This window comes from Egretta garzetta, unplaced genomic scaffold, assembly GCF_000687185.1.
Source record: "Egretta garzetta isolate BGI_Z169 unplaced genomic scaffold, ASM68718v1 scaffold256, whole genome shotgun sequence".
NCBI lineage: Eukaryota > Metazoa > Chordata > Aves > Pelecaniformes > Ardeidae > Egretta > Egretta garzetta.
Genome location: NW_009260073.1, coordinates 2,702,438 through 2,716,978, shown reverse-complemented (window position 1 = coordinate 2,716,978; position 14,541 = coordinate 2,702,438). Strand labels below are relative to the sequence as shown.

The 14,541-nt window shown below is 40.5% G+C and overlaps 2 protein-coding genes across 2 annotated transcripts in view; one reads left to right on the top strand and one right to left on the bottom strand.

Moving 5' to 3' along the window:
- LIAS (lipoic acid synthetase) overlaps positions 1-10,593 on the top strand; it is a 15,223-nt gene extending 4,630 nt beyond the window's left edge. The window contains exons 8-11 of the mRNA XM_035896738.1: positions 158-339; positions 2,022-2,092; positions 2,885-2,996; positions 3,988-10,593. Coding sequence (XP_035752631.1) covers positions 158-339; positions 2,022-2,092; positions 2,885-2,996; positions 3,988-4,040 — 418 coding nt within the window. The 3' untranslated portion in view covers positions 4,041-10,593. The remainder of the gene's footprint in view (positions 1-157; positions 340-2,021; positions 2,093-2,884; positions 2,997-3,987) is intronic.
- Positions 10,594-10,706: 113 nt separating this feature from the next.
- UGDH (UDP-glucose 6-dehydrogenase) overlaps positions 10,707-14,541 on the bottom strand; it is a 13,516-nt gene continuing 9,681 nt past the window's right edge. Inside the window, exons 8-11 of the mRNA XM_009641267.2 lie at positions 13,773-13,906; positions 12,526-12,617; positions 12,323-12,433; positions 10,707-10,960 (exon numbers count right to left, since the gene is read on the bottom strand). Of these exons, the coding sequence (XP_009639562.1) occupies positions 10,850-10,960; positions 12,323-12,433; positions 12,526-12,617; positions 13,773-13,906 (448 nt within the window). The 3' untranslated portion in view covers positions 10,707-10,849. The remainder of the gene's footprint in view (positions 10,961-12,322; positions 12,434-12,525; positions 12,618-13,772; positions 13,907-14,541) is intronic.

Sequence of the window (14,541 nt, the reverse complement as noted above, 5' to 3'; positions counted from 1 at the left end):
GCCTGCGTTGCTGCCGGGCTTTTTCAGCCCCTGTCGAACTGAAACCGCTCAAGCCTCACGGGGTAGGAACTAGCAGGACGCACCTTTCCCGGCAGCTCCGACTTGACGCGTTTGTTTATTTGGTTTTTTTCCCCCTCGTGCTGAAAATACAAAAAAGGAAAGTCCGCGATCCCCGAGCCAACTTTGAGCAATCCGTACGTGTGCTGAAGCACGCTAAAGCGGTCCAGCCCGGCGTCATTTCTAAAACTTCCATTATGCTGGGGCTAGGCGAGACAGACGAACAAGTGTATTCAACGATGAAATGTAAGTTGGCATCGAAATATATGCCAAAATTCACAGGTATGAATTTTATTGTGTTGGAAAACAGTTCTAAGTATCTTTGCCTCTATCGGCAAATCAATTTGCTGGTGCAGGAAATGTTTGCTAAGCTTTATGGGGAAAAAAAAAAAAAGTTTGGTTAAAAAAGATTGAACTTCTGAAATGTTTCGCCTTCATGAAATATTTTGCCTTCGTACAGCTTTCAGATTCAATTTGACAGGTAGATCCAGCTCCTGTTGATTTTAGTGGAAGTTATAACTATCTCTATGTGACTATATTAATATCCTTATCTTTGCAATACTTGCATAATGGGCATGCGACATAGTCACCTTATTGTGCAGTCCTTTTTAGAAATAGCAGACCTTACTGTTTACAAAATTTATTTCATCTTACTTGGAAGTAAAAAAAGTTGTTACTATCCTTGGAGTGGTAGCATGTTCTCATGTTTTCATATACGTGCATTTTTGAGAGAAGATTTCACAGTGGTAAGTGAATGCGATGCACTTCTAGGAAGAAATTCATAAATCCTGTGGCGTTTCTCCTGTATGTGGAACGACCATTTACCTGGTACTTTATTTTGTGTATGACAACCCATATTTAGAATGCAGTGATGTAGTCTAGTTTTTCTGCAGCTGTCCCACAATCTGGACCATAAAATTACAGTTCCTGATTTTTCCATTCTTCCTGCCTAGCATTTCCCAGCCACAAGAGTATGGAAGTTCAGGTTTGGTGCTATTTGTTTTCAGGCCGCTTTCATGGATGTATTCAGAGATGAACTGTTACCCGCCACATTCATTCAGTTACTCTAATTTTGTTCTTCCTTCCTGTGGGCAGGAGTTGAAGAACATTGCTGGTATCGAACCAGTTCCTTTACAGAACCGTATCGATATAAACAGAGAGCCCAGGGTAACAGTGATTGTAATGTTGTAATCAGAACACCATCTTTTCTTTCTATTCGACTTGGAGGCAACCAGCCCAAGTAGCCAGAAAATACATGAAGATATTAAGGTGACTTCTCAGCCATCCCTTTGTTTGAAATACCCCGCTAGCTGCAGTGAACATAATTCTTCAGGCTAGCTGACTGTCAGGTGCCTGGATTTCCCTCTGTAAGTAGCCTACCTGAACTCATTTGCTGTCTATTGATTCTAGTATATACTCAAATTTTAGCAGACAGAGTTTGTGAGATTCTGCAGGCATCAAAGCTAACATACATCCTTAAGTGTGTAAAACTGGCAACGGATGTTGGCAATTTCCCCTGGATTTATAGCTTTTCAGAACCGTCTTTTCAGCGTGAAGGCTCTTGAAGCAGTGGAGAGATGCCAAGTGTGCGTGCATACATCCTTTTTTTTTTTTTGTCAAATGAAGGCTCTGACCTGAAGACACAATGAAAAGCTGTAAGATAAAAAAAGACAAGAGCGTGTCATCTCTGCAGTGAGGCACGTGACTGCAGTGAGTGCAGCGCAGTGGCATTCTCCCTAGCTCTAAACTAGATAGCTCAGGTCTTGCAGCAGCGAGGAGCTCAGGAGGAGCTGCACGGCTGCTGCTTGCGGAGCTTGCGAGTTCCCTGTGCTGGAGAGCAGAATGTCACCCCCGCAGGGTGCTGCGGAGTGACCTCTGTTCAGACTTGGAAGGAGGGCGTTTTCTCATTGCTGACAATCCCTTGTGATCCTTCTGCCTCTAACAGGGAATTTTGTTTTTTACAGTATTGCGGGAAGCAGATGTAGATTGTTTGACCCTAGGACAGTACATGCAACCAACAAAACGTCACCTAAAGGTAAAAATGCCTTTAACGTACAGGCAGCGTTATGGTCTGTACCTTGCAGCTGAGTTTCCTCTTTCTAAATTAAGGCCTGATATCTATCCTTAACTGCGGATGTTGGGAAAAATTTCCTTCCTTGTTTAACCTGATCTTCCTCTGATACGGGCTCTTTGCTAAAAACGACCTCAGCTAACTAATCCCTTCCACCTTCTGCAGACTGCCCGTTGTTACTTGCCGCTGTTAGCTGGGGAGACAGCTGGCGCTGAGGCACGGATCTGGAAACAAGAGTTTCAGTGTGTCTCTCAAACGTAATGGCTCAAGCCAGCTCCCCTTCGCTGTCTCATAGGCTCTCCCTTCATGGTGCCACTTCAGCTGGGGAAATTACCATTTTCTCATTCTGTAATCTGCCCAGAGCTCAAGCCTCTGTTCTGTTACTGTGTTTCACTGGAATAACTGTTAGTGAAGAGATTTGTAGGACTGTTGGATTTGTTGGTTTGTTGTTTTTTTTCACTAACTTGGACAAAAAAAAAAGGTTTCCTTGAAAGGACCATTCAAAAACAGTGAAGAAAATTGTAAAGCAATAACTAGAAATTAAATTCTAAACTTTTCAGCTAAATACGAAAAACAAATAAAATGCATTCTTGTGGCAGAAAGCAGAGAGACAATTCAGTTTGTGACTTGACTGCTGAAAGTTTTGGAGTGTAAAATTTCGAACTTCCACTAAAACTGTGTTTGATGTCACTACATGCTAACTATAGCCATTTCCTTCGCACTAATACCTGATCAAAATGAATTCTTTTCACTCAGGTTGAGGAGTACATAACTCCTGAAAAATTTAAGTACTGGGAAAAAGTAGGAAACGATCTTGGATTCCATTACACTGCTAGCGGGCCTTTAGTGCGCTCCTCTTATAAAGCAGGTAAATTACTGAAAGGCGTTAGATTCTTTAGCACGTAACATTTTATTATATAAAGTTAAAATGGTGAAGTAATATGCAACAAAGCTCGCCTGAGCTCAAGGACATCTCATACAGTATTCCTTTTTTTTTTTTTAATTATTTACACTTAAAATCTTCTATAGGTTGTCTAAATGCATCAGTATGACAGTAATTGGCATTTGTACAATTGCTGTGCTGCTTAAGCTGATTTTTTGCCAAACCAGTACAAGTTTTTACTATACTTAACACGTGAGGCAGGATAAATGGGGTACCCAATTCGCAAGCTTTTCTTTACATTCTGCTTCTTGGACGCCTCAGGGTTTCATGGGGCCCTTTGTCGTTTGTGATGTAACTTTGCTGCTTCAGGCAAAATTTATTTACAGTGCCCTAGAAATAATTAGCCACATTTATGGCAGTGCTTTTTCTGACAAAGCACTGGATATTAAGTAGCAGCTGATATTAATGGAACTGTAGCGTAGGTCCAACATCCTGCTATTTCCTAAGGAGGAAGGAGACAATCCGTATCTGGGGCACCTTGCAGCTCAGACTGTTTTAATGCCAATTCAAATGAGATTTATGGCAGGTGTCAATACAAGTTGCTGATACTTTATGAAATAGGAATTAATTTTTAATTAAATCACTTTACCTTTGCCTGCTGGAAAGCACCCAAGCACCCAGAAGCAGAGCTACTTCATAAAACTGGGCATGAGGAAAATCAGGATTTTGGGGGTGGAGGGGTTTGTTTGTTTATGGGGGGGTTGGTTTTGGTGGTTTGTTTCCTTTTTTTTTTTTACATCCCTGCTGTATGTATTGAAAGTGCTGTTGTATAGAATTGAATTACTCAGGAATACTGATAAGAACAACTGTATTGTGGACTAGAATACTCGCATTGAATGAGAATGTGTATTGTTTTGCTTCATTTCACTAGAAATACCTACAAATCATTTTGGTGCTTTTTTTGTCTTTTAATTAGGTGAATTCTTCCTGAAGAACTTGGTAGAAAAAAGAAAGACAAAAGTCATCTGAAAATGAGAGTGAACCTATTTAAAGCAGCCAGTTTTAAGGATCCTTTTTTTCAGCGCGTAATTATACTCAGTTCCAGCAATGCAGAAGACCAGGTGGTGGATGTATGAACAAACCTACTATCTGTCCAGGACACTTCTCTCTCACCAAAACACTTTGTAGTATTTTACCTAATTCCTCCTGGCAAGGCTACAACTACATAGTACTTTCAGCATCCAGCAAAAAGTCAGAAAATAGAACTGATTTTGAAAGAGTGATGGAACTGAGGTGGAAGAAAAGTAAGCTGAAAAAAACCCAGACAGATTTAAGTAAACAGGTTTGATACTACCATCACTCTTGCTGCAGTTAGGTACTTGTAAAGATGCTAATAATGGGCAATTTGAAAGGCACTGATATTTTGGTGTATCTTACCATTATGTAACACAAGTTTGCAGGGACTCTGGGAAATAGAGGAGTTCTAAAGACTGGGTGCATGACAAAGGACCATATTAGGGCTATCTTGAAGCACACCAGAGAAAGCATCCTTCAAGAGATGGTATCTCTTACCTGCATTTTAAGAAAAAGAGCTGTACCATTCTGATAGCTAATGCTTTTCAGGTGCTTGCACGTCTCAAAGCGTGAGCCTTGCTAAACACAAGGTATCAAGCTGAAGAAAGCAAGAGCCCTTTCTGGCAAGAGAATTAACCTTGTGTAGATACCGTGTAATTTAAACCATATGGAAAATCAGAGTTGCCGTTAACAGCATAAATAGAGCCACCCCTAGTTTGGGTGCGTGACTGTAACAAACCCCACTGAGTTGCACAGGTGCTTCTTCGGTATCGGGTGTGCAGAACTGCTGCGATTCTGTACCGCGCTTCTCCTCTGCGGGAAAGTTAAAAACCCAGGCTAAGGGTGTGGTGGTTGTGTTTGATTGGTCTGGTTACCTGCCCCTTGGAGACCCGCTCTGGCTGTTAAGTCCAAATGCAGAGAAGTGAATGCATTATAGACAAAACATGAAATCCATTACAGAGCATACTAAACTCAAGCAGAAATAAAACCATGGCTTATGGTATACTGGCAGCTGTAAATTCTTCTCTTTACAGTCACAGTAGTTCAAAGTGCACCTCTCCCTAATAATTCTCAGTTGTCTGCTACGGACATTAGATACAGTTTTTGAACTGGCTTAAGCTGTATCTTCATGAAGTTATTTGGGAAACATGCCAGGAATTTGTTATCTGGTCCCAAACTCTCATCACGCAGATAATCCTGCGGCTGGCGATAGTACTTGTCTATACGAAGTCTGTAGTCTAAACGAAGAAGAGTGAACCCCAAGAAGAGTGAACCCTCCGCCCACCCCATACTCAGCAAGATGTTAGAAGCAAGGCAGCTAATTAGCAAGTTAATACACAGGAGAAACTTGGTATTGTCATGAACAGCAAAAATTAGATTACACCACTAAGGCCAGTGATGTACCACAAAATGAAGTATATCAATGTTAAAACATTATGAAGACAAATAGCCTTAAGCCAGAAGGAATGTACTAGTTAGTTAAACAGTATAACGGGAGTGTAAATTAGGGGAAGAGAAATCTGAGCTATGAAGAACAGAGAAACAGAAGTCCTTATAGCTGTACTTTGTAAAGGCAGAGAGAAAGGCAAGGCTTCTTTCTTTATTAAAAAAAAAATTAAATTCTAAAATAACAACAACTTTTACAACTTTAATTAAAAAAAAGCCTGACCACTAGTCTTGGAAAGAGCAGGCATACTTTGAGCCAAAAATGCCCTGCTTCAGCTGAAGTACACGGAATACCAGAGCAGTGGAAGGTTATCAGCTATGACAAGGAAATTCAATACTCCCTCCATGGCAGCAGGCAGGGAGGGGTGCAACACTAACCCCAGGATACCCACACATTTAGCAGCTGCCAGCCTTTATTAGAGATCCTACTATAAATAATGGCTCTAACAGAACATTACCAGAACTTTTACCAAGTTACTGCTCTTTCAGCATATCAACACCAGAAATACGGAAAAAGGAATTCTGAGCCGTACAGCTATTATCAAACTGGGACAAGAGGGCATTGCACAGTAATTACCATGACTTCTTTACAGTGAGAGAGATGATAATGCTTCTGAAGAGAGTTGGGGTGGTTCAGCCTGGAGAAGAGAAGGCTCCAGGAGACCTTATAGCAGCCTTCTAGTACCTGAAGGGGCCTACAGGAAAGCTGGAGAGGGACTTCTTCCAAGGGCGTGTACTTATAGGACAAGAGGTAATGGCTTTATACTGAAAGAAGGTACATTTAGATAAGAGAAAAGGAAGAAATTCTTCATTACAAGGGTGCTGAAGCACTGCAACAGGTTGCCCAGTGATGCTGTGGATGTCCCATTGCTGGAAGTGTTCAAGGCCAGGTTGGATGGGGCTTTGAGGAACCTGGTCTGGTGGAAGGTGTCCCTGCCCATGGCAGGGGGGGTGGAACTGGATGACCTTTAAGGTCCCTTCCAACCCAAACCATTCAATGATGATTATGATGGAGAAACACAGTCCCATGTTATTCCATGCTAGAATTATTTTATGAGTTGCTGCTGGGTGGTTCGGAGGATGATCTCACACTTTTACTCAACTGTCTGCCTGCTGGGACTGAATTTCAGAAGCTACATAAGCTATTTTCTAACTGCATGTTTTGCACTGTGGTTTCTGAGGAAAGCAGTCACATTTTGATTTCATAGATTTTTTGTCTGTTTAACAGTCTTTGAGGACCTCTCACAATTTGTACTGTAAAAATGACAAGTCTTAAAGTCCTTGTCCTAGTTAAGAAATCCTGCTTTCACATCTATCTTCCTTCTCTATCACCCATTCAGTTTTTCCGTAACTGTATGTTAAAGCACCAAACTCTCACAGAACTCTGATTATAAATTCAGCGCAGGTTCCCTGACTATCTCAGTTTTGTTTCTGATGAAGTTTCATGTTTAGTGACATTTTGTATATCAATCACTTCATTCTGTCAGTTTGTTTCACAAAGCAGCCATAAAATATTTTAAGAAACATTAATCTTCCTTGCAATCAGGAAAACATCACACTGAGTTTTGGGAATACGAGTTCAAGTTGACACAGAGACTTTAAAAGAACGGTCTTTTTTAGCATCATTACATCAATCTACTACACTGTGTGAAGCGTAATTAAGTGCTATGCAGCTGACTAGAGAACTGCGTCTTCCAGTAACTTCAAGTCTTTAGGTTAAATCGACAAAGCCAGTGTTCATTTAAGAATAATTTTAAGTTTTTTTCTACTTGATTAATAATTAATAGTGGTGTCCTCTTCATTTAAAAATAAAGTGTCAAGTACTTCCACTTCTTTGCTACAACACGTGGCAACTTGCTGCAGATGTTCAACTTGCAAGAGAAATTCTCAGCTTGGAATAGAAAAAGCAAGTAATGAAAATTGACTCCAGCTCCTAAAGCAATCCTAGATAACCCATTATGCTTTCCTGCATTGTTTTACAATCCATTTCAAACTTCAGCTGTTGAGCAAGATTATAGCACTCCTGTAAGTTCCAGATAACAGAAGAACCTCAAGTAATAGAAGTGTAAACCTGTTGGCCAGCACAAAATCTCACCGCTAACTGCTCCTATACTAACTAGTCGTGGTCAAAAATGCGTTTGTTCTATTCGCTTGCAATATGATCTTGGCTATCATATGCCTGGAACCAGACTAGTTTTAGCTGCACAAGGGGTTGAACACACATACACAAAAGAAAAATTATGCATCTTGCCTGGCATTTACAATTTGTCTATGCACATCCTGAGTAAGGCTTAATTTATGCAGACTATATCGTACCATTCATAGGCTTGTATTAAAGCTGGATTTGCTTCAGCTGTTGTATTCACATTTTTGCAGTGAAAAGCGGTGTTACCGTGGGATTGTATTTTATTAAGAACCCCATAAAAAAAGACTTTCAGAGCACAGGAGTCCATTACTCATATTACACAATTCTCATCAAGAGTTACATGCTGTAAGATCCTGTAGACAAAGCCTCAATAGCATTAAACCCCATCTCTTAAATGCGCTACTCAGGCCTTCAAAGCAGGTATGCAAGTCATCTCCAATCCTTATTTCCCTGGCAACTGTACTCTGAAGGGGACAGATTATGCTTCGCCGTACTGCAAAAGCTTCTGAAGCTCGCTCCTTTGGCCCAAGGTAAGGTTCTCTTGCATATGTGCAAGGTAGTGATTTCAGTATCCTGAAGGCATGCACCAACAGCTGTTCAGATTGGGTTCATCCCACAATCCCAGTGTCCCACTAAAAGAAAGCAGCCGCCAAGAAACGTAAGTAAGCTGACTCCAAGAAAGCAAGGGAAACACCAGTACCAGTTTGACCCCTTGTTGCTCTTCATAAAGGATCAGCCACTCCCCCTTTCCTAAGAAAGGGGAATTAGTGTGATCCTACTATAATGAACTTTCCTATACTTTATAATCCTTATGATTAAGCCACAAGTCACTATCCAGGCTTTGACTAAGCCTGTAGGAGGCACAGAATAGGAATATAGCACCGAGTTCCTTCATCTCCTTGGGACGGCGTGTGAAAAGCCTCTGGGAGCCTGAGGAACACTGATCAGCCTTACAGCTCTTGCGTGCTCCTAACAAGAGCAATGCTTCACACAAGAGCTTAATGGTCCATCTGTCTACTTCAAACTGAGGAGGACAGGTCCCATGCGGAGGCACCACTATTGGCTCTGTGCAAGTTTCTGAAAAGCTTCCTGATTTTCTGAAGCTGCTGCTCACCCTCCCTGCTAAGATGAGCCCTGAAGCAGTGCTGTGCTACCCTGAACATAGTTCAGGACAAGAGATCCTTCGAGCACAACTTGTCAGTACCCTCTTAATCCCCAAGGAGAAATGACCAGCTTGCCCTCTCAGGTGCTGTGGGGGCAGAGGCAGTCAAGAAGATGCCTACCTGCAAAGCCAGGGTGATCCACCAGTTGGACTACAATGCTTACAAATACCACAACTGTATCACCGGGTCGTCCCTGCCCCGTGGGTGTCGTACAAGAGCAGTGCTAGTGAATCGGGAAGAGGAGATGGCATGATGAAAGATGACAGTTTGATTTTAAGCCCCCCATAATTCTCACTCACTTTGAGTGGCTTCTGATGCACTCCTCACAGAAGAATCTTACGCTAGGACAAAAAGCCCAAAGCATATGTGCCCAAAGTGCTGCGTGATCGCTGCATAATAAGCCCCTACATTCAAGCCATTAACGTGCAGAATCTGAAAGCGGCTGGTTCAAGGATACAGCTGTTTCAGCCAGATAGCACTGTCTTGTATTGCCTACCCAAACTGTTAAACAGGTTCCTTAAATCGTCAGATGGCTGTCCAAATATTCCGTTGTTCTAATAGCTTAAATTGTATCGACATTTCTGTGGGTAAAGAGTTTTGATAATAGCACTCATTCCCAAGGTGACACTGATCCTATGCTCTGTTTAACTATTGATACAGCATACCTGAAAGCATACCTATTGAATAAATTCAGAAGGTATTACATGACTCGTTACAGGACAATTCTCTAACATCCCAACATTACTATTATTCAACTAAGACATCTGTGCCTTCTGGTCTGAAACCTGTTCACGGTCATCTTTCTCTATCCTCCCCTCCATTTCACAACCCCATGCAACAAGCCAAACGCAAACTCTGTCATCTCAAGGATTTTAATAGCACTGGCCAACTGAAAATAATAAAAACAAGTAGAAATAAAGTAATAGTAAAGGCAAAAATATCAAGATAACATAGGAAGTATTTTTTTTTTTATTCCTGCTAATTAAATGAGGTAGCAAGCTGACTAACTTTCGGGGCTGAATTTTTATTTTTTAATCATTTCTTAACAGCAGAGAATATTTTTTTGCAGATTCATTAAGAAAGCTGCTTTCAGTTGAAGTATGTAAGCAGAAAGGAATGAAAAAAAATAACTACCGGGTAGCTTTGAAGCCAACACTTGCTTTCTACATGGAGTGACACCAGATTAAGGTAATTCTGCTTAATTCAATGTTCAAACAAGCAGAACGCTCCTCTGCTGAAGATGGGTTGTATGGCTGCCACTTAGGAAAAACTTGCCCCAGGAATCTGATCAGATCAATAATTATGTGGCTGCACACGGAATGTAGGCAAGACAACCAACGAATCAAAAGTAAAGGTCTGCCAGTGGATCAGTTTATAGCTGTTCATCCACTGTTATTAATTACATGATAGATGCCTGCAGAACTATCTGGCCTCCCAACAGATGCAGTTTAGGCTGCACCAGTGCCAGTTGATCCCAACCAGGATCGGGGTATTATTGTTGCCATCAGCTCTGTTTCTGGGCTCAAACCAAATCCTACCGAATTCACTTAGAACTCTTTTGACTTCAATGCCAGTTAGAACAAGCGTTTAACTGGGCAAAGAATTAGCCCAAAAGAAAATGAAAAATTGGTGAGCCCAAAGTTCCTAATCACTGTCCGTAACTGGACTAAAATAAAAAGATGTTCTATTTCTTTTGCTTTCATATCACTTGAAACAAAGTGCAATTTAGGAACATTTCTGGAAGCAGAAATCTGCAGTTTGAAGGTAACTTTTCCATTTAAAAGATGATTCATTATTAAAAACAGGTCTGTACCGTCTTCAGTAACCAAAAAAAAAATTGCTATAAAAATAGAGATTTGAAAATAGACTGAATTCACATGTACCAGGTACCATTTCTAGTGTAAAACTGGTTTTTAGTTTATGAAAAATATCTTTCCTTAAAAAAAGCATAGGCTTGCAGTTATTATCACTAAGAAGGTCCACAGAATTCCTTCAGTACCTATCAAACATTATACTCTAGGCTTTTTGACAGGTGGGTCCTGCAGGCTGAACTTAGGAATTTCACATGAAGAAGCAAAAGGAATTCTTTTGGCTGACACCTTCTTCCCAATTGTTTCAATCTGAAAGAGAAAGCACATTTAACAAGTGAGTATGGCAAGGAAACATAATCATGTCAGCCTATGAGGAATCTACAAATCAAATCCATGGCTATGACTACATCTCGTGAACACTTGAATAATACAAGCCACAAAGGACAGCATGCCCAGGGACAGTTTCTGGGATTGGAGTTGCAAAGAGGTTCTTTTTTTTAAAAAAAAAAAAGGCCTTTCACAGGTGCCTGCTTTGCCTATTTAAAGCTGCATCTTGTTAATTTGAACATTCATGTGCCTCAGCTTCCATAGAACTATCAGTACAAATATAATAAAATATTTCTGAGTAATCAGAAAACGTGGGTTCAGCCTCCTTTGTCTAAAAATATTCAGTAAATTAGGACAGAAGCAGCTTCTCCCGCCCCCCCCCTTTAATGCAGTGGGTTGTTTTTGAAACAATACAACTCAAAGGCTGAAGGCAGCCAATTCTATATAAGAGAAAGCATGTAACAAAGCAACACACAAGCCAATTACTGCAAAATTCAGAGTGCAACGGGTTCCCCTAATTTCTAGGTAGACTAATGTAAATCACTAAGGACAGAGGTTGTAGAGGACAAAACACCAACTAGCAAAACAGTTCAGAGACCCTGTAAATAAGGAGAGCTGTAGCTTTCCTCTTGAGTAAGTAGTGCAAGTCAGATGCAAAGCACCAAAAGACAAAATACTTCAACTATTTTACGTTTAACAGAAATTTGCTGAATATTGTCTAGACAGACATCTGAGTTAACTCTGAAAAGAGTTGTTTAAACATTCATGTGAGCTGTTATGTACCATATTTGCCTATAACAGCTTCAATTGACTGGTTAAATCAATTTATACAAGCCTGTTCACAAACAGGGTAAATAACTGTGTAGTTTAAGTGTGTGTGTGGGGAGGGAACAAGAGAAAGCCTATAGCCATTACGCAAGTAATCACAGTACTCAGGAGTACATGGAATGAAACACAACTGAAACATGCATCTGATCTGCCTTATAGATGTTGTTCTGATTGTGTCTGGCTGAGGTGCTTCTATCAAGTTATTCAGGGGTTTGGTGATTTTAGTATTTGTCAAATTATGTCTATGCTAGATGTGCTTCAAGGCATGGTGATACTGCTGAATGTTGATGGCATAGTCTGATGTAGCTTGGATTTTAACAGCAGTCTATGAAAATAGTAAGGTAATGGAGGAAGACAGCACTAGTGAAGAGACTTAAGTACAGATGGGGTTAGATTTAAATCCTTACCTGAAGAGGTTTTTTCCCTTGCTACTCAGTCATTGCAGAGGGAGAGAGAGAACAAAGGAAGAGAGCAAAAGGAAAGAAACATAAGCAGCAGCATCACCCAGCTGATTACCTGGAAGCCAATGACTTGTAGCTCGTTGTGAAGATCATCTAGAACTCTCCTACCATCAAAGATAAATGCAGGTTTCAGCATCTTCTTATGAATACGTTCATAATCCAACTCCTGTAAAGGGCAATTAAAGCAGATAGAATAAATAAGTAGCAGAACACTCCCTCTTTTTTTTTTCTTTAGTTTAAATCTATGATAACATTTACCTTAAACATGTCCCATTCAGTGCAAATTACCAGGGCATGAGCTCCGTCACAGGCTTCATAGGGATCTTTACTGATAGTGACCAACCGAGACACTGTAACAGAAGGAAAGTAAAGTTTTATTCTGCACAGATCTTCATCATCAATCTGGTGCACTCCCAGCAAATGATTCTCCTCCCTCGCCCTACACAAACAAGTTGTTTCAAGTCACTCACCTAGAGATGTTTTCTATCAAGACATTTGTCACTTTGATTTCACTTATTTAAATGAAAGCAGCTTGTACCTGGCATCTGAATAGAGTCAGAGCACTTCAGTCTTTGAAGTTAAACATTCAGATTTGATTTAAACAGTCAAGAGCATCTCTAGAATGAGAAGTTACTATGGACCATTCAAATGCCAACTCTCACAAAGATCACTGCCTCTACAATCGCAGCACATCACAGTTCCTACTGAACGCTCAGCTCACACTAGAGAAGATACACACGGCTCACTATGGGCTGCCCTTGTCCTTTGCCACAGCAGCTGCCTAGAGGCAACTTTCACCTCCCCCTCTAATTCAAGGGCATGTCAAATAATGTACACCCTTCACTATTCTTCATCACAGTTCATTTTCCTCCACTCTCTTCACCTCTAGAAACCTGATCTATCCTTCTCCCCCATCCATCATCTCTGTTCTCCCCCTCCCCAATAAGGAAAGAAAACAAAACTCCCAAATATCCCCTGCTTCTCTCCAAGAAATTTCTAGTCGTAGATGATTACTTTAAAGTATTATTGAATTTAAGGGAACAAATTAATTTGGAAGTAATGGAGGGGGGAGGGCAATGCTCTACAGTGAATTCCATAATTATTTCTTCATTCCTACTTTAGATATGCAAGCAAGAACTAAGGCAAGATAGGACTCGACTCAGGACACAAAGGAGCTAACAGAACAACACTAGTCTCTCCTACTTCTAGACATTCTTCTTTCTCTTCCTTTTAATTATGCAGAGAGAAAATTCTTTTCATGTATTCAAAATAAAAATACACAATAGTACAGAATTAGCATTTATAGATAAAAGCTATGGGGAAAGGGGGAAGAGTTATAGTAATCCTCTGAGCTACGACAATCCTCTAGTAAGTGTAGCCAACAGCACATCATTGCCATGGTGAAAATGTGAAAATTAATTTATAGTATTTAAACAGGCCTTCTGTATTTTGAGAATAGGGTGGGGCAAGAAGGGGGGAAATAAGCTTTATGTCAGCATTCTTACCTTGGTTATCTTCTGAGACACCTGGGTGCGAGAGATCCAAGATTATTTGTTCCTTAGGTACTTTAGGATCATAGATATGGAGCTTTGCTCCTTCATCCATTAAATACTTGCTGATGTAGATACTGGACGACTCTCTATGGAAGTGAATCAATCAGTTGAAGTACCAGATGGCATGTTCTAAGTAATGAAAGTCTTCAAGTGTCATGATATGCAATGCCAGAGCTTTTATACCAGTTTTACATTAAACATCTTAGTGGTAATCCATGCCAGCAGCAAACTTGAAATCTTGAGGGACACCAAGGAGAGTAATATGAAAAACAAGTTTACATCTCTTGCCAAATCATGCAAGAGAGATACTAAGCCCCAGGACTCCTACCAACCATAATTAACAAAGCATCAAGCTTGTAAGCATTCCCCACAAACTGCAGTTGGAGACAGTTGTATCAAGTTAGAGCTTTACAGGAAAACAGAATTAACCACCTTTGGGAAACAAAGCTGAAACTTTGGCTTCACATGGCAATTTAGAACCAGTTGCAAAAATGTTTGCGTTTTTTTCTGTGGCGAATGGAAGCACTCCATTAAAATCTATCTTTGCTTATGCTAGTTAATAAGGACTAGAGTTATCTGCTCTAGCTTCTGAATGGTTCAGGTATGTGGCTGAGGTCAAGAATCAATTGTTTCACCCATTTAAGAAAGACTAATCCTTGTAACAAACCAATTCAGTCACAAGAGGTTAAGGGTCCCACATGTGATCTATGTTTATTAACAC